At 34.4% G+C, this 24,679-nt stretch overlaps 1 protein-coding gene across 5 annotated transcripts in view; it reads left to right on the forward strand.

The window, feature by feature from the left end:
* CEP120 (centrosomal protein 120) overlaps positions 1–24,679 on the forward strand; it is a 40,614-nt gene that overhangs the window by 11,231 nt on the left and 4,704 nt on the right. The window contains exons 9-19 of one of the 5 annotated variants that reach the window (XM_057433282.1): positions 658–771; positions 1,993–2,167; positions 4,515–4,664; positions 5,530–5,712; positions 7,976–8,072; positions 8,160–8,312; positions 8,997–9,086; positions 9,611–9,703; positions 11,354–11,515; positions 14,853–14,975; positions 16,382–16,480. In XM_057433282.1, coding sequence (XP_057289265.1) covers positions 658–771; positions 1,993–2,167; positions 4,515–4,664; positions 5,530–5,712; positions 7,976–8,072; positions 8,160–8,312; positions 8,997–9,086; positions 9,611–9,703; positions 11,354–11,515; positions 14,853–14,975; positions 16,382–16,480 — 1,439 coding nt within the window. The remainder of the gene's footprint in view (positions 1–657; positions 772–1,992; positions 2,168–4,514; positions 4,665–5,529; positions 5,713–7,975; positions 8,073–8,159; positions 8,313–8,996; positions 9,087–9,610; positions 9,704–11,353; positions 11,516–14,852; positions 14,976–16,381; positions 16,481–24,679) is intronic. The other 4 variants (XM_057433284.1, XM_057433285.1, XM_057433283.1 and 1 more) reach the window with 4 other exon arrangements.

Raw genomic sequence — 24,679 nt, forward strand, 5'->3', positions numbered from 1 at the left:
TTCTAAGGAATTTACTATGTGGATAATTCTGAAAACAAACATTCGTACTGCGCAGGTTCTTGGACACAACCAAGCAACTGAAGTTTTTGTGTGGTTTTGCATTATCCTTTTGTAGGGACTTGGTATCCCACATAGCCTTCTAAGACTTCCCTCATTTTGTTTTTGATTTGAGGACTGGTCTGGAGAGATGCCAGAAAGGATCAGAAGAAAGATTGCTATCATGATAGAGTAAAGCTCATAAGAAAGAATGTTATTTTGCTAAATGTTACTGAATGTGAATCTTAAGAGATGGTTTATGAATAAAGCCAAATTACTGTTTTTGTAATCATACTTGTATTACTGTTTGCTTGGGTTTGTTTTTTTTTTTTTGAGATTGATCCTAAAGACACTGAGTTCTATAGAGGAAAATCTGTGTCCCAGAGCATGTTCTCAGGATTTGTCTGCTGATTAAGCCAAATTTTCTTTTAATCCTAACTTACCTAAGCAAAAATTAAGTTTTTTACATGAATATATCAAGAAAATGTATTGTGAACCTAGCAGCTGGTTTGAATTTGCAGTTAAGAAATCCAGGATTGTGCTTTTTTATGAATAGCTATCGTTTTATAACTGTCTGTTTTGGTAAGGTGTAAAACATGTAATTTCACATTTATCTTTCAGGGCTGGTGGCTGAGTCCTGTCAAGTGGTTAACAAACAGCGTACTGAAGAGCTTCCAGTTTTCAAATCACAGAACAGACCAAAGTCACCTCTGTCATCAGATCTGCAAAATCCTGGTAATGGAAAATCTATTGCATTTAGTACATAGAAGGAAATTTTAATATAGTAGCAACTTAAATAAATTTTTGTATGCAGCCTATGTATGTTGTCATATGGCAACTTTGAACACCTGTTCAGCTGTATCATTATGCCAAGCACTTCAGTGACACTACCTAAATCACTGAAAATTATTTTATTCCTATGTTGTGCTAACTAGCTGATGTTCAATCCTTTTTTGTATTGTTACTGCTAATGCAAATAAACATGCAGGGAAAAAATAAAGTCAATTCTAGGAATTATGTATTTCTTTTAAAATGGCAAAAATGGAAACATTTTAAATAATTATGAAGAAAGACTCATAGAACAACTAGCACTTAACAAAAGGCAGCTGAGCTCTAACACATTTTTCCTTTCTTTCTCTGCTTTACTAATTGAAACATTTTTGGAGGATACCTTTGGTGACTCTTTGTAAAACTTGTAGTTTGGCCTTTTACCCTTTGAAAGCAGTATCAGGTGCCACTGTAAGGACTTGAGAAGCCTGGATGCAATCATACAGTCACTAACCGTAGCTTCTACTTCCTAAATTATAAAATAGATGTCACTGAGGGTGCGTTCTTGTCAAAGGGCATAAGCAGATATGCTTTACAGACCAAGCTAGAACATTAGTTTATTTCAGTAGTTAAACCTCAGCGTGGGAACCACAGTTGATTCTGCCTTACATGATCACTGCTAATTGACCTAATTCTCTTTTTCAGTCCTAAACTAAAGCAAATTAATCCAAAGCAAACTAAATTAAAACAAATAATTTTTTTAATAAGCCCACTTCTTCTGCATGCCCTCAAGTTGGCTGGGAGCAATTATGTAAAATGGTGAAAACCAGAATCTTGTAGCATCCTGAAGAATTTAATGTGTTGGATATTACTCTAAACTTCAGTGAGATAGACTTGCATAGCTTTAAAAATTAAAACAAGGAAAAATACTATGGAATCTTTTCAGAAGATTTAAAATATATTGGGGTTTTGGTTTTTTTTGTTTTTTTTTTTTCTTTGGAAACAGTAACTTACAAATAGAGTGGCTGTTTTTCATAATATTAGCTTATATTGCAAAGAATTGAAATCTGTTGGAAAAGCAACCTATCTGTACTTGCATTTAAAATATGAGACCTAGCTTTAATACATTGTTATTTTGATCAGAAGAAATAATTAAAAATACACACAAATTCTCCTCTGTGTTTTCAGCTGATAATGGTCCAGTAGCTGCATCTCAGCCTGTCCCTGTGGGTGCATCCAGTTCTTCTGAGCCTTCAGCACAGAAAATTGTTATTCCTGCAGCCTCTCACCATTTTTGCTTTTCAATAGATCTGCGAAGTATACGTGGTTTGGAAGTTGGTTTTCCAATAAATTGCATTTTAAGGTATAATTTATTTTTGTTGATCTTATTCTGTTTAATAGCAGTATTTTTATTTTATTTTTCAATACAAAGCCTTCATAATCTGAATGATTGCTGGAGTATGCTGCCTGATATCTTTCACCTTTAGGTAGCTGATTTTCAGTATCAGATTCCTTGGAATGGTCATCTGACTCATCACTAAACTTGTGAGCATTACAGCATTAAAGATAGTATGTAACACTTCACCTGCACTGTAGTTTGCATTAAATCTCACTTGAATATCTGAGCTCAGACAATACAGATCATCAATCAGTCCTTAGAGGAAAAAAATCATTAGTTGTCTCTTTACTTTCTGGCTGCCTTTCCAGGTGGCTGAGGGAGTAATTTCAGTAGCTTTCCATAGCTCCACCAAGAACTCCTTGAAGTAAGAGACAGATCGCCTGTTTTGTGTGTGACAGTGAATCTAAAGGAAGAGCATTCTAATCTTAAAGTGAAGAACCAGTGAAATAGATACATTATCATTCTGAGATGCAGTATTGGGGGTCTTTGAGTAGAAGAAGCAAATCGTAGTAGCAAGAAGTAGCATCTTTGTTGCATTCATTTGTGAGGTTACAAAAAAAGACAAGCTTTTTGGATACATGAGGTTTGTGACTGAAGCAAAAGTAGAAAACTACCAGTGCTGGTTTTGAACAAATGCTTAGACTAATTTGTTACTGATGTCAACATGAAATGAAAGTATGGGAGCACTTTTGGAGAATAAGCAGACGGTAGCTGGGAGGTGGGTGCAAAGTTGGACGAATAAGAACTAAAAAGATGAACTAATTAAAAGTAAGGGTATTGAACCTGGTATCTATATGCAGGTGGGGTTTGTTTGGTTTATTAACATTGCTAGAAATAATTCTAGCCATTAACATTGCTAGAAAAGATAGAAACTTTCTTTTACCAACTGTAAACTTAGAGTTTAAGGTAAGGAGTTTGTAGATATAGGTATGGGTTTGTAGCTTAATAAATAAATAAATAAATAAATTCCTACTCATGGAATATTAGTGTATCGGTGGCATCTGTGAATTCAGTGGCTCATAACAGTTTTTACAGTTTGCCTTCTAGTTTCCATTTGGACCCTTTTGGTGCACATGATGAAGCATACCTATAAGTGGTGATTCAGTTCGACAGTGTTGAGTTTCTGGCTATGCATATATGTTTGCATCTGTTGTTCTGACAAGAGTTTGGTTCAATACAGTTTTAACTGTTTATTGGGAAATTTGTTAATGTTTATGATTCTTGAAGTTTTGTTTGAATTGGGGTGAAATGGTGAGGTTGGGTTGTACTATTTTAAAACAACTATCTTAATGGTTAAAAACATCATTAATGGTTTTATGTATAGGCTATATTATTAAATAGTATGTGTAAAACTACATACAATAGATGGAATTTTGTCACATAACATTAAAATGATTTGTTTCAGAAGAGTGACAGCAAATAAATTCTACTGTTTCATGCACTTTAATTTTTACAGTCAGTGGTGAACATGGCAGGAAGCTAAAGAGGAGAAACATCCAAACGTGTAAATGCTAAGAAAAGTTGCAGGGTGAATAGCCACATTTTTGCAGGATATTGGGAGCATTATTTCATTCAGGTCTAAACTAGCTCTTTAAACAGTTCTGCACAAACAGCTGAAGTGTGGAATTTTATAGGTGGCAGCATTTGATGCAGCATTTATTTTTTTTTTTTGTAACTTGGCTGACAGCATGATCAATTTGACCAAAGTGAAGTTTGAGAGGTTCCTGGCCTCCCTTTTATCATAATAGTTTATCATAGACTAAATAGTTGCAGGCCACATTGTAAATAATATTCGTAAAATGATTTGACTTTCCTCAGTGATTTAAACTGAGAATTAAAACCTTAATTCCTCAAATGTTACTGAAATTTTCAAATGGCTCTGAAGCTGTGTGTGTGTGTGTATACTCAGTTATCAGTTACTGCGTGTTAAACCAGTCTTAATTGTAAATACAGTTGCAGATCTTTTAAGTAGTAATCTACACCTGAAAATAATATTCCTTTATTTTTCTCTGCTCACTTTATATAGTAATTGCAGAATTTTAGTAGATTAATTCACATGGTTATGAACAAACAGGTTATTAAAGCTCTTTTTTTTGTCAAAATAACAATGAATATAGATGGAGCTGGATCAGTGCTGAAGTAAATGAAACCCAAATTTGAAGACCAAATTTGGTTGTTACAAATTTGTGTAAATTTTGCTAACTTTTGTACAAGTTGAGCTTTAGTAAAATGTCTAAATTGGTTTTCTTGTTGCAGAAAGTATTAAAAAAATAAATTATTATTTCATTATCTTTGTTATTGTTTTTATTAGGTACTCATATCCATTTTTTGGCAGTGCAGCGCCTATTATGACAAGCCCACCTGTAGAAGTTAGAAAAAACATGGAAGTCTTTCTTCCACAATCCTACTGTGCTTTTGATTTTGCAACTATACCTCATCAGCTTCAAGATACGTTCTTGAGGTGATAACTTAGTTTCTTTTTATTTTAATCATGCTTAGCCTATTTTTTTTTTGTAAATACATTCATGTTCAAGTGTTTTACTTAGGATCATAAATTTGGGAATTTAGTAAGGAATCCAAGTGTTAATGCAGGTGAATATTTTAATGTGTTGCTCTTCCAGTTTCTCAGTTACTTACAGTTAAAGTCAGGGACTAAAATTCTTGCATTTATCTGGAGTACTTATGCAGGGATCATTGCTTACAGAAACAAGTGCTGTAAGTTGTTAAATTAAACACTGATAGTGTAGTTTTAACAAAGTGTTGCTTCAAATAGAATAGGTAAGTTTTTTTAATTTTTGTTTTTAATGCATGATGAATATCCAATATTCCTGAAAATACAGCAGGTACCCAGGAAGCTGAGTACATTGTTGAGGGCTGTGGTACCATTTTCCCAGTAGTCCTACCAGCTTTTGATCACTGATTAAGATGTAGAATAAAGAATCATCGAATTAGTGGTATTTTGAAAGAAGAGGTGGAGGAGATGTATTCTGAGTGGCAGTGAGTGAAATATATTTATAAATGAAGATGATCTAGATCTGTTAAGATTATTCAGCCAATTGCTTTCACTGTATCATTGTCTCTTCTGAAAATTGGAAAAAGAAATAATAAATTGATGAAAGTAAGTGACAGAGAAGATAAAGTCAGTCATTTTTTCCTCTGAATGAGGGGCAGTAAATCCATCTCTTTTTTTTTTTTTTTTCTTGACAACTGGACCATCACTGATTTGGTAAATAACTTTTAGAACATGAAGTCCTTTTCCTAAGTTAATAGGAATGTTTCCTCTTTTGTGTTGATGCCTGACACTAAGAATCATTTCTGTGTTTCAGATTACCTCTGTTGGTCGAGTTGTGGCACAAGGATAAAACAGCTAAAGACTTACTTCTAGGGATGGCGAAGCTTCAGCTTTCGAATGTTTTGGCTTCAGAAAAAACCCGGTTCTTGGGTGGTAATGGTGAACAGTGCTGGCGTCAGACTTATAATGAAACAGTCAGTGTCACAGCAGCACAAGGGTATAACTATTTAAGAAACCCTACTTACTCTGTAGCAGGTTTTGAAGAACTGTTTGCTTAGTGTTTACTTGAATATGGGTAAACTGCATTATAGGGTGCAGGGTGGGAGCAGGCGTCCAAGTGATTAAAAGTTAAATTGCCACAGGCATATTGTGCTACCCCAAACCACTACCACAGTCATCATAATAGACCTTTATACAATCATGATCTTCTGTCAGATTTACAGATTAAAAAAAAAATAGTTGGAAAAAACGTTATTGAGGCACCTTCCTGAGGAAATTAAATACTTAACAATTGCAAAATACTGCTGATATCCCAGAAAATAGTTAAGACTAATTATCCATAGTTTCTTTTAGATGCTACTGATGCTACTGACTTCAGTGAAAGTTAGAAAAACAGGTATATTCATAGAGTAGAAGAGGTTTTCTGTTGCAGGGTTATACTCTGTGATAGCAGCAGGGGCTTGAGCCTGTGTACATCAGAAGGAGCAGTGCTATTTATTAATGTTTTATCTGAAGATAAATGTTCATTTACCTAGAGGAGTGTTGATCCTTTTTGTGTATCTGAAGAATCTTACTGATAGTTACTTCTCTCCCATGTCCTTATTGGAGGTATAAAGTGTGCTAGTAATCAGTGTCTAAACCTAATCTTTTTCTGTGGTAATGGACCTTGATTATGCCTTTAGAAATAAATGTAATTGCTGTTAAGACTGAGGTTGGGTTTAAACCTCTAATCCTTCAGATAATTAAACATACTTGATGCGCAGGAAACTTCGGGTTATTGACGCAGAGACTCATATGCCATCTCCCTCCCAACTGGTAAAAAATTGATATCTAATTTTGTTTTAACATTTCTGTGTGAAAGCCAGCATGCCCTGATTCTGTGAAGAGTTACTTTATGATCTCACTGTATATGAAGGCTTACGCTTTCATGAAAAAGTTTGCTGAAATGAAATCTGGTTTTGCACAAAACTTAATAACCACTAGATGGCATTCTCAGAATGTCATCAGGTCTGCATTTTGTTGTGCTGGTACACTGCTAGCTTTGCTCTTGTTGGTGTATTCTTCTTTTTATACTGACATATTAAACTGACTCTATTACTCAGATTTGCGAGATCCACTAAGTTGAATCTTCTTTTCTTTTTTAAACAGTAACAGAAAGTTGTAAGAATCTGATGCAGTAATTTTTGTTAAATTACATGAAATACAAATGTTTCTGGTGGGTTTTTTCCCTTGCAAATAGCTGTGTAGAAGACTGCATTTTTGTAAAAATATTTTAGTATTGTTTTTCTGTATTTGCTGGAAGGGAATTTATGTGAAAACTACAGCCATGGTTAATTCGTGCAGCCTTGTTGCAAATTGCTTGATAAGTAATGTTGCAGCTTCTGCCATTTAGGTGGCTGTGTAATTGCCTTTGCATCATTGCATAGTTATAACTGAAATGATATTTTTGCTTCTGACCAAGTACAGGTCTGCACTGCAGTGTGCTTTCATGTTAGACTAGTGATAACTTTCAGTTACATGATTTGTGCGTATTTCTTAGTATAATTCTGTGCAGAAAAATACCTTTGGTTACTACATTTTGTCAGCGATTAGCAGTGAGGCAGCCAGAGACAAACTGTTCTACTTAAGCAGAAACTGTGACTAATTTGAAATTAGTTTATTAAAAATATCTGTTATCTAGACATTTTTTCACTGTGCAGGAGCAGGTAGTACTTAACCTATAAGTGTATTCAAAGTTGTCAGTTCTGTGTGCTGAAGCTTTCAGAAATGAGCTTTATAGTAAGTCTGAGGATGGCTTACCACATGTAATATGCTAAATGACTTATTGTACTGTGGATAACAGGAAGTTACTGATAACATTTTAAGAATTCATTGAATGTCTTGAACAAAGCTCAATGCCTGTATTCAACAGGTATATTTGTTAGACTTAAGACTACAGGTACAGTTTAGCATCATTCGCCTGTTGCAGGGATGCAATCAACATAATCAGCATTTATAGTAAGCTGTTAGTTAAATACGTTTCCAATGAGAAGTTATCTGTTGAAGTCAGAAAGCTTACTGAAGATGTATAAATTAGTCCTCGAGTTAAAACAGTATACATGGGAGAGCATGTTTGTGCTGTCACATAGGCAAACATTTAGAGTCTCTCAGCTTACATGGAACTTATTAGCACTTCAGCTTTTTGGGTTTGTGTGTTGTCTTGTAATTCATTTTCTGTATTTTTAAGACAGTTTTTATTAATACTCTAATGCTATTTATAGGTCAGGCAGCAGAATAGCAGACCTTTCATATGCTATCACTTTGGAAGACCACGGGCTTGTGAGCATGCAAGAAGTTCTGGTGTCAGATTCTTCTCAAGTAAATTTTACATAAATCTTTTTTCCCCCTTGTATGCTCCTTTGAGAAGTTGGGTTTTCAGTTAAAAATCCAATGTTACTCTGTCAGTGTGTAGGTGCTGGTCAGCAATGGCATGTCCCTCACATTCAGCCTTGCTGTGCCCAAGAAAATCCTCCAGAACCTCGAGAAACTCTTGAATACAAAGCTGCACTAGAGTTGGAAATGTGGAAGGAAATGCAAGAGGACATTTTTGAAAATCAGGTTTTTATTCTTTATTTTCTAAACTTCTTGACTGCCAGAGAAGCTTTAACAGAATTGATGAGAGGAATATTTCTTAAACTTTGCCACTGTTTCAAATAAGAATTAACTTTTGTTCATGCAGAATATTAAAACTTCGGACGTACACAAATACGTTCCATACTTTTAATGCAGAAGATTAATTCTCTTCTGTGTAAGTAATTGAAGTAGGTACTATGCAGTAAAATGCAGAACACCCTTCACATTTTCCCCTTACTCCTTATGAATTACAGTAGATACTCCAGATTCAAATTACTGGTGTTAGATATTAATGCTGCATTTCTTTATTCTCAGTCTAAATCCATTGCTGCATTTCTACTCCTGTATTCATTCTAGGTGTTTTTAGAGGCACATGCTTCTTTTTAAAAGATACTGAGAATCTAGTGTCTATTTTTTGGTATTTTTCTTGAACTTGGGCTTTTACTTAGTGAAAGATATATCTGAACTTTAAGGTAAAAATATCTTACCTTTATCAAAATCATACCTTGTTACATAAGTAAGTGTACAAAACTTTGTTTTTAATTGTTCTGTTTCAAGGCTTAGTTCTGCTAGTACTCTTTCCTTTAAAGTTGTACATCCAACAGTTCTGATTTGGTTTTATGGGTTTGGGTTTTGTTCTCCCTCTCTTTTTTTTTTCTTTTTTTTTAGCTTAAGAAGAAGGAAATGGTCCATATGCAAGTACTTGCAGAAGAATGGAAGAAAAGAGAGAGAGAGAGACAAGCTTTAGTGAAGAAGAAGGTAAGGAAACTCATACTTGCTGAATGTCTCATTATAAATATCTATATATAAATATCTGTATGTATCTATATAGATATATATATCTATATATAAATATTTAAATATAAATATAAAATTTAACAAGATGCTCCGTAACTATAACATAGAACAAAGGGTCTGTGATTACTCTTCACACCTGCTGGTATGCTTGCATCTAGTCAACAACAGTGCAAAAAATTGCAAGTAGCCCTTTATCATACTTGTCCTTTTATGCCTTTAAGTTAGCTTGCTTTCACTGGGGGCTTTTTAACTTTGTCTTTCACTTGTGTGATCAAAAAGCACTTCTAAACCCAGCTGTGCATGGAAACTGGTTAACCTTTATTGTATAAATGCTCTCCATTGTGATTTTTTTCATTAAAGGCCATGTAAATCTGTAAACAAATTGTTAACATTTTATACTGTAGCAAGAGTAAATATTTGCCTGCCTAAACCATTATTTATATCACAAGGAAAAAAACACTTTTTTTTGTTTGTTTTTCCTTTAGGTAGCAGAATATACTGGTTTGGAAGAACAACTTCAGAAAACCTTGAGAGATCTAGACAAGCGAGAACGGCAGCTTTTTAGTGCTGAATCGGAGGTAAAAAGTGTTTTGGCATTTTAAAAAATGCATTTGCATGAGCTATTTTTGAAAGTTTTATTGAATTTTCATATTGACAGTTGTGACCTGTGTATAAGAACTGAGACACATTCATACCAATACACATAGGAGCACTAATAATTTAAGCCAAGTTTTATTACAACTGTACTTTTTTACTGAAATGGCAATTCAGTGAATTTAAATGGGTTGCTGGAATTACAGAACTGTAAATTTTCTCCACTTAACAGACTTAGAGTGTCAATGGAGACACATAATGTTACCATCTCTCAATTTTAAGTTTAGTACTGTCAGGTGAACATTGTACATGCGTACAAGAGTTCTTTACTTCAAATAGTTTTTGCTAAATTAACCATTGAAATAGAAGGTGACAAGGAGACCTGGGAGAAACTGACATTGCCCAGGTTTTATTACCCAGCAGTTTGATAGAGTTCCTATTTTATACTACTTTTTTTGTAGTGAAGGGCCAAAGAAGATGTGGGAAACCATTGTTTCTAGATCTCACTGAACTTCCCCAAAATGTGGAAATGGGGTGCAAGTACCCGGGGAAACTAGTTGTATGAAGAGAGGAAGAGAGAAATAAAGAGAGAGAGAGAGAGAAAGAAAGAAAGAAAGAAAGAAAAAATAAAACTGTCTGGTTTTGTACTTCATAACAAACTCACAGTTCTATTAATAAACTGCTGTGATTTAGCAGTCCAACAAATCTTCTCCTACTTTAGCCCAGATTAATCTTTTGATATATCTATCCCTCCCGTGCTTGTGAACAAGTTAAGAAAGCTCCCAACACATGGACTGGCTTGTTGAGCCTTTGTCATGTTCAGTACTCAGGTTTCCTGTACCCCTCAAGGTGCAGTTTTGCTGTAAAATGGTGTCTTAATTTCCTTTAACATCTATGCAAAAAATCTGGTGATGAGGTTTGGCTGAATGCAGTTCAGTCTGAGTAAAAGTATTTATTTTGAGTCTCATATGTGTTTATCTCAAAACTTGTTTTAAATTTAGCAAAATTCTGACCTGAGGGTTTAGAGATAATAAAAATCAGTGGATTCCAAGAATGTCTAGGCAATATGATGTAGGGTTCATTCAGCAATTATACAGTTTGAAAAGTGGATCTTTTGGAGAGTTTTCTAATCAGCTAGCAATTATCTGGGACAGTAACATTTTTCTAGAAAGTTCAGACATGTCAAGGACTGTTTTCCTGTTTAGCTCAGTGAAGAATTCTCTCAGTACACTCAGTTTGAATAGTGCAGTGACCTAAAGTCATCTTGGTTGTAGTTGTGACTTTATCACTTCTGCAATGAAGGTGTAGCTTTTTAGCTTTTTAGTTTGTAGTAGAAAGATGGATATATAACTTGCCTTTAGCAATCCTATGTAGACAGTACAGTAGAGGTACAGATAGCTCCATTTTACAATAGTCAAGCAAGAATATATTGTAATTTGCAGGTCATTAGTTAAACTGAAAGCTAATAAAAGAATATATAGCAAACAATAGATATAGATAACAATGGAATTTCTGTTGTTTAATTTCTAAAAAGGACAGCAATTTTTGGCATGAATAGTAGTAACAGTTGTAAGAGGCTCTTAATATAAAGCTCATGCAAGTATGGGTTAATAAAAATATATCTCACTTTTAAGCTTCAAACAGTAAAGAAAGACTTGCAAGCAGAGCATGAACGAAAGCTGCAGGAGCTACAGGATTCTGTGCGGCGAGCCAGAGTAGAATGTGCACACCAGGTTGAGCTAGAAAGGTCAAAAATCAAACAGCTGGAAGAAGACAAGCTTCGCTTACAGCAGCAGGTAAGTACACTTGAATTTCTGCCTTAACATTTACGTATTTAAATAAGCATTTTTTTAAAATAAGCATACTAAGTTGAGCAATGGGTTTGGGGCAAGTGTTTCTGGCAGCTTTGTTATAAATATTTTGTCTGGTGAGCTGTGTACTGGGATCCATATCTGTCAGTCTTGCTCAGTTTGCTATGCAGTGGTTATAATTTTTTTTATAACACTGAAAATAAAGCAGCAATTACAAGCGTACATTACATGTATACTGCTGTTCAGGTTCTACATTTCAGTAACTGAGTACATTGTTAGCAATTAGCATATAGCAAAACATGTAGGTATCTTGACTTTGGAGTTTGTTTTATTGTTCCATTGCAAAGGAATTGTTTCTATTACCCTTAGTGGGGTGGGGTGTGTGTGGGAATTATATTGTTGTTATGATCTTCTGTTCTGAAAGTAGTAGTTTAATGAAACTGGGGAACTTCAGACCACATTCTTTTGTCCTGTAAACTAGCTTTTACACTAACTACGAGGCTAGTCTAACTGATTTTCTTGCCTGTTAAAGCATACTGTAAAATTTTAAAAGTCAGTACAGGTTTTTTTGAGCAGTTTTAATATTAGACATTATGTTGTTAAGTAAATTAAGTTTTAGTAATGCACAACTGTTTTTCAAAGTACTTAATTTATGTAAATTAATTACTTGCTTTGGTGATCTTTCATTTCTGATACATGAGTGATAATCCCACAAACACCTGTGAGTAGCTGAAGAACTGTATCGGCCGAAGGCATATTTTTGTATTAGAAAGAGTTGTGCTGGGGTTTTGTGAGGTTTTTCATTGGGTTTGGGTTTTTTGTTTGGTTTTGGTTTGTTTTTTCTTTGTGTTTTTTTTTTTATTAAACACGAATACTAACTTACTACTATTCATGTCAGTGTATGTTAACCACCGTATAATGAACTATTTAAAATACAGCTAATACAAAAATGTTGCTGATACATAGGCTGCTAGTCTTGACTATGCTACTGGGCAATCACTGAACTGAGATGAGCAGTTTCAAACTGCAAAATGTAGTCCTCTTCAAAGTAGTAAGTTGATCACTTCTGCATCATAGATGTGTTGTTGACAGCTATCAATGCTGTATCAGTCCAGGCAAGATACATCGCTGATAGTTCTTCAGGCTGAAGCGGCCAGTTGTCACCACCTATGAGTCATCTTCCAAATTCATTCTTTTGACTCCTATTGGTTTTAGCTAGGTTGCAATACAGTCACAATCACTTTATATTTTCCTATTCAAAACAGACATACTGTATCAGACCAAAGATGTAGTTAGCTCAACACTCTGTTGCAGCAATGATAACATTTAGAGAGCAAGAAATAAGAAATTGGACAATGAGAAAATAGAGTTTTGGTATATCAGCAATACCATCAAGAGTTACATATGCCTTCAGCCAGTGGCAGCATTTCATATTTACGAGCCATCAGTGAAAGCATTCTTCCTGAACTCATGCAATCTTAAAAAGTATTTCTGTTTTTAGCATTGCAACATCCTGTGGCAGAGAGTTCTAAAATTTAGTTGTGTTGTATATTTAAAAACTTATTTTTGTTCATTTTAATCTCATTGCTTAAGAATCATTTAGTGCTTGTGCTACACACTGTTCCTGATTACTTGGGTGCCTGTCATGCTGTTTCTTCTTCCAAACACAGATCCCACTGTGTTTTGCTTTGTATGAAGATCATTCCTTCCAGCTGATCATCATGTTTGTCTTCCTCTGTGCTGTTCCTGTTATTTTGAATCACTTTCATGCTTCAGTATAAGGAGTTGTGTCAGTACACAGTTTTCACACATGAATTGTAGAGTTCCTTAAGTGTCTAACTTATTTTGAAGTAATATACATAGTACTCTACTATGCAGGAGGAGACCCTTAAGGCATCCACCTTGAACATTGCTGTTACTTCCTGAATAAGGAAGTTGTTCCTTGTGTGATTTGTGCAGTTCCCTAATGGAGAGGGACCTGAGGTCTCATAAGAAATATAATTTTTGAGTGTTTTCAGAACCAAACAAGAAATTAAACATTATGGTAGAAACTCTAGGGAAAGCCAGCATTTTTCATAGCTAAAAAAATTAGTTACTGTCTTTGTGTTTGGCATCATGTCTGTGTATTTGCTTTTAAAAAGCAATAGGTAAAAATGGAAAGATGGCAAAGAACAATATACTTTTAAAGCTGGCTATTGTGGTTGTATTTGTAAAGTAACTTCTGTGGCATACATTTTTATATTTCTCTTTAGGAGGCATCTTTCTTACATCAATTCTGTAAGAATAAGAAATGCAAAAGGTGAAACTTTGGAAGAAAAAAAAGAAGTGCCCTAATAAGGAGATCCAAAGAATCAAAATATTTATGTGCTAATGGAAGTAGGCTTTGAAACAGAAATGAATTCTCTGAAACATTTTTGCTCAGTATTCTAAGTTGTTGAAAATACAGTTCATGGAAATACTTGAATTAACTTACTTGAACATAAATACAAAGGCAGCATATGGGACCATATTCTGTGATGCAATGCACCACTTCCATTGGCTGTTTTAAGGTATTCATAGTTGAATAAGATTTAACAGAAGAAGAATGTAAGCTACTCTTAAACATAAAACATTTATACCATGTTTTAATATGGTATAGTGAAAAAAGCTGTTAAACATTTGATTTGCTTTATTTCTTTTTAGCAAAATTATTGTGGTTTGGCATCATTTATCAAGTTAACCATTTTAAGATGAAGAGCAAACCACTCTCTTTATAGAATCTTCATGAAACTGTGGAAGTACACAGTGAGGGCAGAGGTACATAGCATTAAGTAATTAGTCACTGAAGTCTTTCTACTTCATCCTTTCTTCTAAATCATTTGGCTGTACAAAGTAATAGTTATTTCCTCTTCCAGACTTTCCTAAAAAAGTTGTGCTGGGGAAATTGAATGAGTAATAAAACTTCATATAGTGGATAACTTAACTGCTAGATTTCTTTAAGAGATGTGTGTAAATCTGAGTAGTTAGGCTTTCTGTTATTTCTTCAGCAAGATGTTACATAAATGTGAACAGTCACATTTATAAATCTTGATCTTCTGTATCTTCTTGATCTACTTCCCGGTAGTGAGCAAAGATCCTCTTTTAAAATTCTTCCCATTGCTATATGCCTTCATCATGAAAGCATTAATTGTGAATGTATAGCTTTCCCTGTCTGTTTTATATCAGATAATTGACAACAAGATGTTTGTTCGAGGGACTAATGAGTAACTAAGTTCTGTAACCTAATACTTTGTGAGTGGGTTTTTCTGCTAACTTGCTTTACGTCTTGGTATCTTTAATGTAGCTCAATGAAGCAGAAAATAAGCATAAAATTCTGGAGAAGGAGTTCCAACAATACAAAGAACAGCAAAGTAGCAAACCAGAAATTAAGCTACAGTCGGAAATAAATCTTCTCGCTTTAGAAAAGGTATTTTTGATTTTTCTAGTCTTTAAAACTGTCACAATGGGCCATGTTAAAAAATCTTGCATGATACAACGGTTAATTTGTCAATTTTGGTTTATTTTTTCAAACGATTTCTTCAGACTTTAAGTATTCAGACACAAATAAGGCCAACAGTGACCTTATTTCTATACAGGAAGTAGTAGAGAGAGAGGTTAAGGCAGAAAAAAACCTAACCTAAATATTTAAATTGCTGCTATCATGATTTATGCTGGGGACTCCAAGTACTCTGTTTGTAAAACTAAATAAAAATGAAGATTTTCTTGTGAGGCTTAATTTAGACTGGTATTCCATTACATACATTGTTTTTTTTAGTATTTCTGAAAAGCTTGTTAGCTACCAGTGGAATGGACTCACTATCATAAGCCTTTAGTAGATGATATTTGCTTAATTAGAATCACAGGTTTTTTTCTGCTCAGAATTATTGTGAAGTTTGAGTAAAATTGTTGACTGAATAAACAGGAAAAAAAGTCGCACCACGGTTCTTTGCACAAAATGCACTTTGTTATATGGACAGTCTGTCTGTTACTGTATGCTTGAATAACTTCTAATAGTGCAGGCAAATGATTCAGAATCTATTTGTCTCCATAGATCTTTTAAATAATCAGCTTAAATATTTTTAGATTCCCTACTTTTGTCAGTTTTAAGAAAAAAGTTAAGCTGTAAGTTCTTCACAAATTTAATGGTGAATAATTTTTTTCTGATTAAAAGAAAATATCATGCCTCAGGGTTAATTAAAAATGGTTCATTCTTCAGGTTACTGTTTTGTGTGCTTCATAACTGGTTTTGTTTGCTTTAATACGAGGGGGGGTTTTGTTTTTTTTTTCACTGAATGCATTGGGGTTTGGTTTTTTTTAGTGTTTAACATTTTTTAAAGATTTATTTAGATAGTGAGATCAAAGATTCACACCAGATGCATAGATTGTAAAGAACAATTTACACAGATATCTGTTTCAAAGAAAAGAATGTAATAAATATCTTCCATCAGCTGCAGGAAAGAAAAGAACAACTACACACCTTTTAAAGGCAAGATTTATTGATCAATGTTTCTGCTAAATTAGTGTTAATAATCTTAGCTTAAAAAAGAGGGTTTGCTAAATTGAGAGACTTAAAATTTACATCAGCAGATTTAGTGCTAAAAACTATTTTTTTTCTTCTATAGACAGCTATCCAATAAAAATAAGGCTATATTTTAAACAAGAAAATGTTCGTGTGCCATAATATTTATGTTATATTGTATAACAGCTTTTGAAGATGTTGTATGTTGCACTACATAAACACTTTTCTTAAGCCAGACCTTTTGTATATATACATCTTTCAGTGATTGTTACTGCTGTTATTGCTTCAGCTGGTATGACTTTAATTGCTTTTAGGTTGAACTTGAAAGAAAGTTAGAGTCAGCTACGAAGTCAAAGCTCCACTACAAACAACAATGGACAAGGGCTTTGAAAGAACTTGCGAGGTTAAAACAGGTATGCAGGTTTTCTTTTGTTGTATGAGACAACCAAGTTAATTACCAAGGTTGTAATGCGAGACAACTGCAAAATGTAGTATTTGAAGCAACTTATAATTACTGGTAACTCCTGGCGGTTTTCATTTTATTAGTGTTTGTCTTTACGAAATCAAAATTCTGAGCTACACTTTTCTACAAAAATGAGAACAGAAAAATTGATTCTAGTTTGACGTTGTACTCAGGGAAGATCAAGCCTCAGACCTGCAAAGAAGGTTCTCATAGCTAAAAAGCAAGCATGTCCCAACCATCTTGGTCAGTAAAATGAATAAAGACTAAAGATGGGAAACAAAGCTTTTAGAAACAATGGTTCAAGGCTTACTGAATACTGCAAAATGAAACTGGAAGTGAAGCTTCCTCCTGCTTTTGGAAATTCTAATCTCATACTAATGTGGCATGCCTTTTGCTGCTGTGTTTTAACAGAGCTTGGGTATCTGTATACATATGACTTGAAAGACTCAGCTCAAACCAGGAATAGCAACTTCATCCTCACTGAATCCATGTACCTCTAGGTTTTGTTTTTTTTTTTTTGTCATTGCCTGTCTTTCATGAATTGTAGTAAACATTAGCTAAACAGTATGTGTAAGAATGGCAAGCATTTTCCTTGGCCTTGACAAACAAATTAGTAAATCATTAATCCCAGTTGATGAACAAACCTTGACACAGACATAAAGCTTCAGAAATCAAGTTTTAGGAAAAGGTCTTTGTAACCTTTATTCACACCTACCTTCTGCTTTAGGAAATGTTGGTTGTTTTGGTTTGGGTTTTGGGGTTTTGTCGGGGTTTGCTTGTTTTGTTTGTTTGTTGTTGTTGATTTTGTGTGGGGTTTGGTGGTTTTTTTGGTTGTTTTTGTTGTTTGGGTTGTTTCCTTTTTTGTTGTTTTTTTTTTAAAGGATTATAGTTCCTAACTTATTCCTGCTGCTGTTCAGTTTTTGAATAGTAAGACTCTAAGCTCATACTCTTCTATTTGATAATTACCTTTTATAATCTATATTTCTCTTTGAAGAAAGTGAACGTGTTGTATAATCACTGATTAAAACCTCATCTTTATTTGCTGTCTTCAAGTTGGTCCTTTTTTGCCTAGTTATAAAAGGAGTCATGAATTCTCATCCTCAGTTTCTGAAGCATCCATGCTTGACGAGATGATAGAAAGAAAAATATAAATCTTATGTCCTGATTAAGATTTTTTTATTTTCTGCATCCATGAAATGCCCAGACTGTGTTTTTTACTGCCATATTCAAAAATTCCTATAGGATAAAAGAAAAAAATGCTGCTTGCCAGAGTAACACTGGTGTATATCCATATCAGGTTTTTATTTATTATAGATTTCATCACTGCAGACCTGGCAATCTGAATTTAGTAATATATTAGAATGTTTCAGGTGACCCTTTAGCTGAAAGTCCGAACCATAAAATAAGTTGTCATGTACAGTGAATTACACTACCTAAAACTTTTCTACTACAGAACAAACCCTTTCAAAGTAGTTTCTTCTGGTTTTTATACTCCTGTGCTTGATCTTACACTTAGTCTATTGATAAAGGATTTAAGTGACTTCAAAGAGCAAATTAAATTTGAAGCAGAAATGATCAAAACCCATTTACTGTGTTTTAAACAAATTTGGAAACTGTTGCTTCATGAATTCTAGATTTGCTTTAGTTCAGATGATTTGTGCAATTGTTCGACCAATTTCTTGTTTAAGTTGGATTAGTACGATGTTAATTTTGTATTGCCCCTGGTGAATAGCCACAGGGCTGTAAGCTGTGCCAGTAATTTGTCACACCAAAGCTCTCTAGAGAACTATACAAAACATTTGTGTAGTGAGGATTAGACGTTGAAAGCCGTATCTTAGATTGTTAATAAATGTTAATGACAAAACCCAGCTGGTAAGTCTTGGAAATGAGATCTAATGCTTTGTGCCCATTGCCAAAAAAATGTTTAAACAGAGATTTCCATTACTCAAAGGTGACCTAGTACAGTCAATTTGTGAATTAAAGCAGCATAATCTACAGGCTAAGCATTCAGTGAAATGCTCCTCTGATTTGCAACCATAAAAGTCAATGTTTCCTTAATTAAAAAGTTTCCTTTTACTTTGGAACTAGTTCTTAGCACACATCTGTGATGGTTTTATATTTTGCAGAATATGAGCTGTGCAGTACATAACTTAGGAAAGTATGGAACCATTAATAGAAAATACTCTAAACTTCTCCACATCAGGATTTTGAATGCTAAACACAGGGCCAGTGGTAATCAGAAAAAGATCTAAAATGCATGAGAACACACATATGTCAAGCTTACCTGTGCTTAACAAAATACAGAAGCTAGTTGAATTTTAACAAAGTTTGTATAGCTGAGTGAAAATAGACTTCACCCAGCTTATTTTTCCTCCCTCCCTGTTACTCATTGCAAGTCTGTATTATTATATGCTGTTCAGGTTTAGGAAGAGAAAAATATCAAAAAGTTAGCTGTGTAATCACCCAGGTAGACTTAACCATTTCCAGACTCTTTCAGAGTTTGCTGACTGGGAGATCTCAATGCTACATGAACGAGACTTCCATAACTTTTATGCATGTGAGCATTACTTCTGAGAGGAATGAAACCATTTACACAAAATTGCGTAATATCTCTTTACAGAGATCTTAGTTGTTAAATTCAGTACCTAACTGCAAGAAACAGTGTAACAAAAGAAAAATAAAAGCTGGGAGAAATGTCATTTTCATCAGTTGACATCTCTGCTATAATGTAGAAAACAAAAATCTCAAAATATACATGCATACATTATGCACTGTTGTAGGAAAAACACTGGTTTTAAACCTTTTAATGTTTGTGCCCTAGACATCTGAAAAACTAGCACTGATGCATTTGTTTAAAACAACATAGACCATATTGGCTGGCTGACATTCATTCTGTCTTGTCCAGTGTCTTGCTTATCCACTCAGTAATTAATTTGATTAATTTATAAGTAATTTAGCCAAGGATAGGATGTAAATCTTTGGGTTTTTGTTTCTTTTTTTTTTTTTAAAGAGTAAAAAAAAAAGTGGTGGGAGGAGGGTGCAAAAAATCTTGGAGGTCCAAGTCTCGGTTAAAAACTGTGTCTTGAAACCATCCAGGCCCTCCTACTGACTTGTCAGCTCTGGGTTATTTTCAGAAAACTTTACTTGAGTCCCTTAGCTTCAGTCGTAAGTTTTTCCCACAGACTTGCATGGTATGTGTGAGTGGGAGAGTGAATAGTGGCTGCTATTTAGCCATTGTTTAGTCTAGTGTATGTATGTTTACATCTCCCTTTTGGATTTATAGGCAGCCATGGCAAAATAACGATTGTGCTTCCTTGATTGAAGAGCCTCTTAACTAGAGCACCTGGCAGCATACAGGGATTCATTTATAATCAAATTATAATTGAATTATTTTTTTTTCATTGATGGTTAATTTTTGTTTAATGCTGGTATTCCTCTAGTACCATAGGCTTCAAAAGTTCCACTGTGCAAGCTCCTAAAATATTACTCTACATCTCAAGCACTACATCAGGGATGCAAACTAATGAAGAAAATAAGTAAAACATTGAAGTAAATGATGACTAGTATGTGGCTTTATTTGGACTGGATTATTTTGTTTATGGGTATATAAGAGAAGGGTGGCAAATATCAGATTAATAAAGGAAAGGAATATTGGTGATAAGTTTTACTGAGGGGAGAAAATGAGCAAAAGGAATACTGTAACTAGAAGTGCTTAGAGAAAGTAGTGGAGGAGAAGGTATCTTGGTCAACTAAGAGCATACTGCAGAAATAATTGTCAGAGTAATTTGCACGTGATACCTTTGGTTGATCTATGGCTGCCTCAGTGTGGGATAGTTGCTGATGATAATTAGGTGGTAATACAAGAGTAAAGTTTCTGGTGGGTCTTATCCCTACAAAGCTGCATTTAGTTCAGCAGCTGATGAGTCCAAGTGTTCCCTTACCTGAAATTTACAAATAGAAAATTCTAAAGGTTTAAAATTATGATAGTTCTCACTGAGGCTTAAAACAGCCTGACTGGCTGCAATAAGCAGCTGAAAATAATCTTAAATGTTCCTTATTTAGGAAATAATATAAGATCATATTCTGTCTGGAAATGTAGAGTGTGTTAGTAAGTCTTGACTGAGAATTTTAAGCATATGAGTATGTATGTATTAACATTTGTGCACTGAGGTACACTTAAATAATTATTAATTAGTTTTTAAATATACACAGAATAACATGAAGATGTTACAGGTAGGTGTAAAAATGTTGGACTGTATTAGTACTTTAAATGTGCAGAAGTTTTATTAATTTTTTTTTTTTCACTTTGGAAGATGGCATAGTTAACTCTGCTGTATTTCAAGTACTACTATGCAGCAGAGTTCAGTTCCTTCCCTGGTTTTAAAAACCCCCAAAACCAACCAAACAAAAAACTGCCCAGAAAGTGCTTGTGGCTAAGTGAATATTTTAACTGTGATTAGAAAAAATTGATCTAATATCTGAATGTACCCTGATAAGGTGGCACCAATTTCAGCATTATGATGAATAAGAAATCCTTCTTTCTCTCACTGTAACAAAACTCATTCTTTTTAATGGCCCTCAATTGCATCATAACAAAACTGTATACAAATTAATTCATAATCAGCATTCATCACTTCTGATCAAACAACTCTTGTAAATTCTTGCCATCTTCTTGTATTGGTGGATTATTAGGAAATGGGTTTCTGTTGTTCTGCTATGAATGGTATACACGGAGCAAGTTTGCTGTTATGCACCCTGCAAATTGTTATGACAGACTTTTAAAGGAGTCAAGATTAATGTTGGGAAAGACACTTGAGAATAAGAGTACAAATTGTGCAACTGAAATTACATGCAGGGTCCATCATAAACAAATCTGCAAAATCCCTCCTGACTTTCTTTCATGTGTTTCCCCCCCACTCCCAAGTGGGACTGTCTTAAAATGAATGCTAGGGAAATCTTGCCTCAGAAAAATGTTGATTTCTATTAGTGAATTTAATATTATTGGGCTTAAATGTCACTGTTCAGGGTCATGGCATAGCATGCTACAGATATTCCTGACCTGCACTACTACAGGACTAAAATTAATGTTGTCTCTTCCCTCTCCCCTCCCAGATAAGGAAATGCCAGATATTTGTCCTGTTTACATCACAGTTGTATTAGTAAATCAAGTTAAATTTCTAATCATATTTATCTGAAAGGAAGTCCTACCCAGTTAAGTTGGAAATAAAATGTACTGAAAAGAGTTTTTCTCTATAGAGAAAAGGAGAATTTAACACTTTACATTCAAACTTACTTCCTTGAAAATCTATGGGTATCATTCTGAGCAATGAGCATGCTTACTAGTGACACTGATACATTTTTCTTTGCTTGGGTTTTGGTTTAGTTTGGGTATTTTTTTATTTTTTTTTTTTTTTTGCACAGACTTTTTCCTCGCAGAAAAACATCAAAAGAATCACGAAATGAGCAAAGGGTTCTTCAGGAAAGCTTTGTTTTTCCTACATCGCTCCTTGGCTTTTGCATCATCCTCTCTTTTGTCCTTTTCTTGGTTTTACTGAACATCACTAAAGATGCTTCTTTATCAGATATCTTTGTGGTTCTGAAACTAACTAGTTCAGTGAGGGCATGAAGGACCAAAGTACTAAATGAGAACCCTTCTCATAAATAGGAAAGTGTTAGGAATATTGTGTCTTCTTCCTGGTCTGTTTGAGCTTTGGACTTTGTTCTGTTAACCTTCAGTATATGTACTTCTAATGTATACTCTTTTCTTTGAGTTTAAAATGCTCTTTTTGTGATTGAATTGCCATTGTTAGCATGTGGCTAAACAGCAGAAACCTCTGGATCACTGAGTAATCTGCCATTCTTCTTAGGCTGAACACACAGTTATGTCTTTCCTCTGAAGCTGCAATTGTAGGAACACTCAAAGTCTTTTTTTATAGATCTGGGTAACACACTACACAAACTGAAGGACTGGATTAGAAGACTTCTATTCAGTGATCACTATTTGATCTGTGTGTATTATGTGTCGCATTATAATGTTTTAGCAGTAGGCAGGGATGTCCTTTACTGCAGGCATGTTAAAAGTTTTGCTGTGCAGTAAGTGCCACACTGATTTTTGTTAGTTTTCCTGTGTTCAGTTTTCAGGTAATGTTTGCCCAATGTACCTTCAAAAAAACTTCTCTTACAGAATTAATACAGAAATTTGACAGACTTACATTTATACCCCTGCTGCTCATGACAGTAGTCCTAGTTTAAAGTAACCTGAACTGCAGAGCAAGATTTTCTTTTCTGAAATTAATCCTTTCCTTACCATCTGTAGCAGTGCATAGGACTGAAGCTAACCAATCTACAAATCAGCATAAGTAGAAGGGCTAGAAATAAGAGAAAATTGAAGCTAAGTGTGCAAAAGATTTAGTTTGTGCTTTTTGTTTTTTTTTTTTACATAATCTAAGAGGAAGATGTTGACTTTATTCTCTTAGCTGTTTGTTTTGTTTTGTTTTTTTCCTACAGGTGAGGCAGTTTGCTTCTAGATTGTGGGTAATTTGAGATAGTCAGATTTGCTGTCTATGTCTTTACTTGTACTATAGCTGAATTTGTACTGGTTTTATACCAACCTATTTAAAACTAGATCATGCTCAGCATTTTATCTTACTATCCACAGTTAGCAAAGCAAACAATGCAAGGTAAGTACAACTATCAAAACAGTTAAGATAATTCCGTTAATCTTCATAGCCCATTGCATACTTGAAATCTTGAAATTTGGCTTTACTGTCTGCATATTGTTGCTTATCCAGGTGCTTGGAAGCCAGAGAATGATATAATATTTGCTGGGATTTAAAAAAAAAAACCTATAACCGTTCTCTGTCTTTGTTAAAGTAATGCTTCATCTGTGGCATTTTTTAAAATGCAAGTATCTGTCTTCATTCAAAACATTTTGGGATTATGAGACTGTAACATGTTTGCTGTATTGCTGAAGTGATTAATTTCCACTGGTTTAATAACTTGAATCATGTCTCTAGTGGGAGTTTACCTAGTTTTGACTTTCAGCTAGTGCTTTTCATTGGGTGGGAAAAAAAAACAAACTAGCCAATATGATATGAAATATCAGTCTAGCCCATGCAGAGGCCAGCAGTAGATGCACAAGACCTAGAAATCAAGCGTGGATATCTTTGAATATCCTCCAGCTGCCCTCCGTCAATTTATAAAGAACAGCATGAGCCAGCAGTTGCATTCAGGCTGTCATGTTAAACAGATGTCAGTGAATATATTTGCAATTTATTTTTATTTTTCAAGCTAATTTGTATGTCCCTATCATGTCCCACTCTCACATCCACTTTACCCCACTGAATAGTTTTGCATTGGCAGCCAACTGTTTATTGCAGAATGACTTCCTCATTTATGAATATATCAAAGAGTACATTATTGTGGAGCCTACTTCTGCTTTCTTGCTGTTGTGGAAATGATTAAGTGCTATCTGGTCTTCTAAACCCTGTGAATAATCTGAGAGGATTTTCCCTGTGACACCTCAGTTTTGTGTTTGGTTGTAGGTGGTTTCTTTGGTGTGGTGTTTTGGGGGATTTATTTTGGTTTTTTTTTTTCAGATGGAAGTGACTTTTCAACAAAAGCTGAATTCATTCTTCCTGGTGTACCCATGCATCCTGTTAGTTTTGGTTTAGTTATGGTTTCAACTTGGCCACTGTGGAAGTAAATCCTGCTGGTAGTTTCTGGGTATCCTTAAGACCTCTGTTTAAAAAAGGAATAAAATAAAAAGTGAGAAATAATTATTTCTGTGGTGTCAACACCAACTGTAGTGATGGATTACATCCCCAGTTAGTCTTGTGACTTTGTGTTTAAATTTCACTAGAATTACAGAAAAATCTTGGATAAATATTAGCCAGCTGTAGTGACTTGTTAATATTTGCTATGTGTATTTGTAAATTCCTGCTTTAATACCTGTTCTACTTCAATCTGAGACTGTTCTTCAAACCTCTCCTACATAAAAAAGGGTGCCTCGCAAATAGGGAATGTTCTGCAGTGAACTCTTGATGAGGAAGGAAGGATTATGGCCTTATCTTCCCTGTGTGATTATTTTATGATTCGATCATCTATCTGCTGTAGACTCTTTTGCCATGTTTTCTTCTAGTTATATTAT

The sequence above is a fragment of the Pezoporus wallicus genome, unplaced genomic scaffold (genome assembly GCF_028554395.1).
Source record: "Pezoporus wallicus isolate ANWC-B61680 ecotype Strahan unplaced genomic scaffold, APGP_CSIRO_Pwel_v1 contig_4055, whole genome shotgun sequence".
Taxonomy (NCBI): domain Eukaryota; kingdom Metazoa; phylum Chordata; class Aves; order Psittaciformes; family Psittacidae; genus Pezoporus; species Pezoporus wallicus.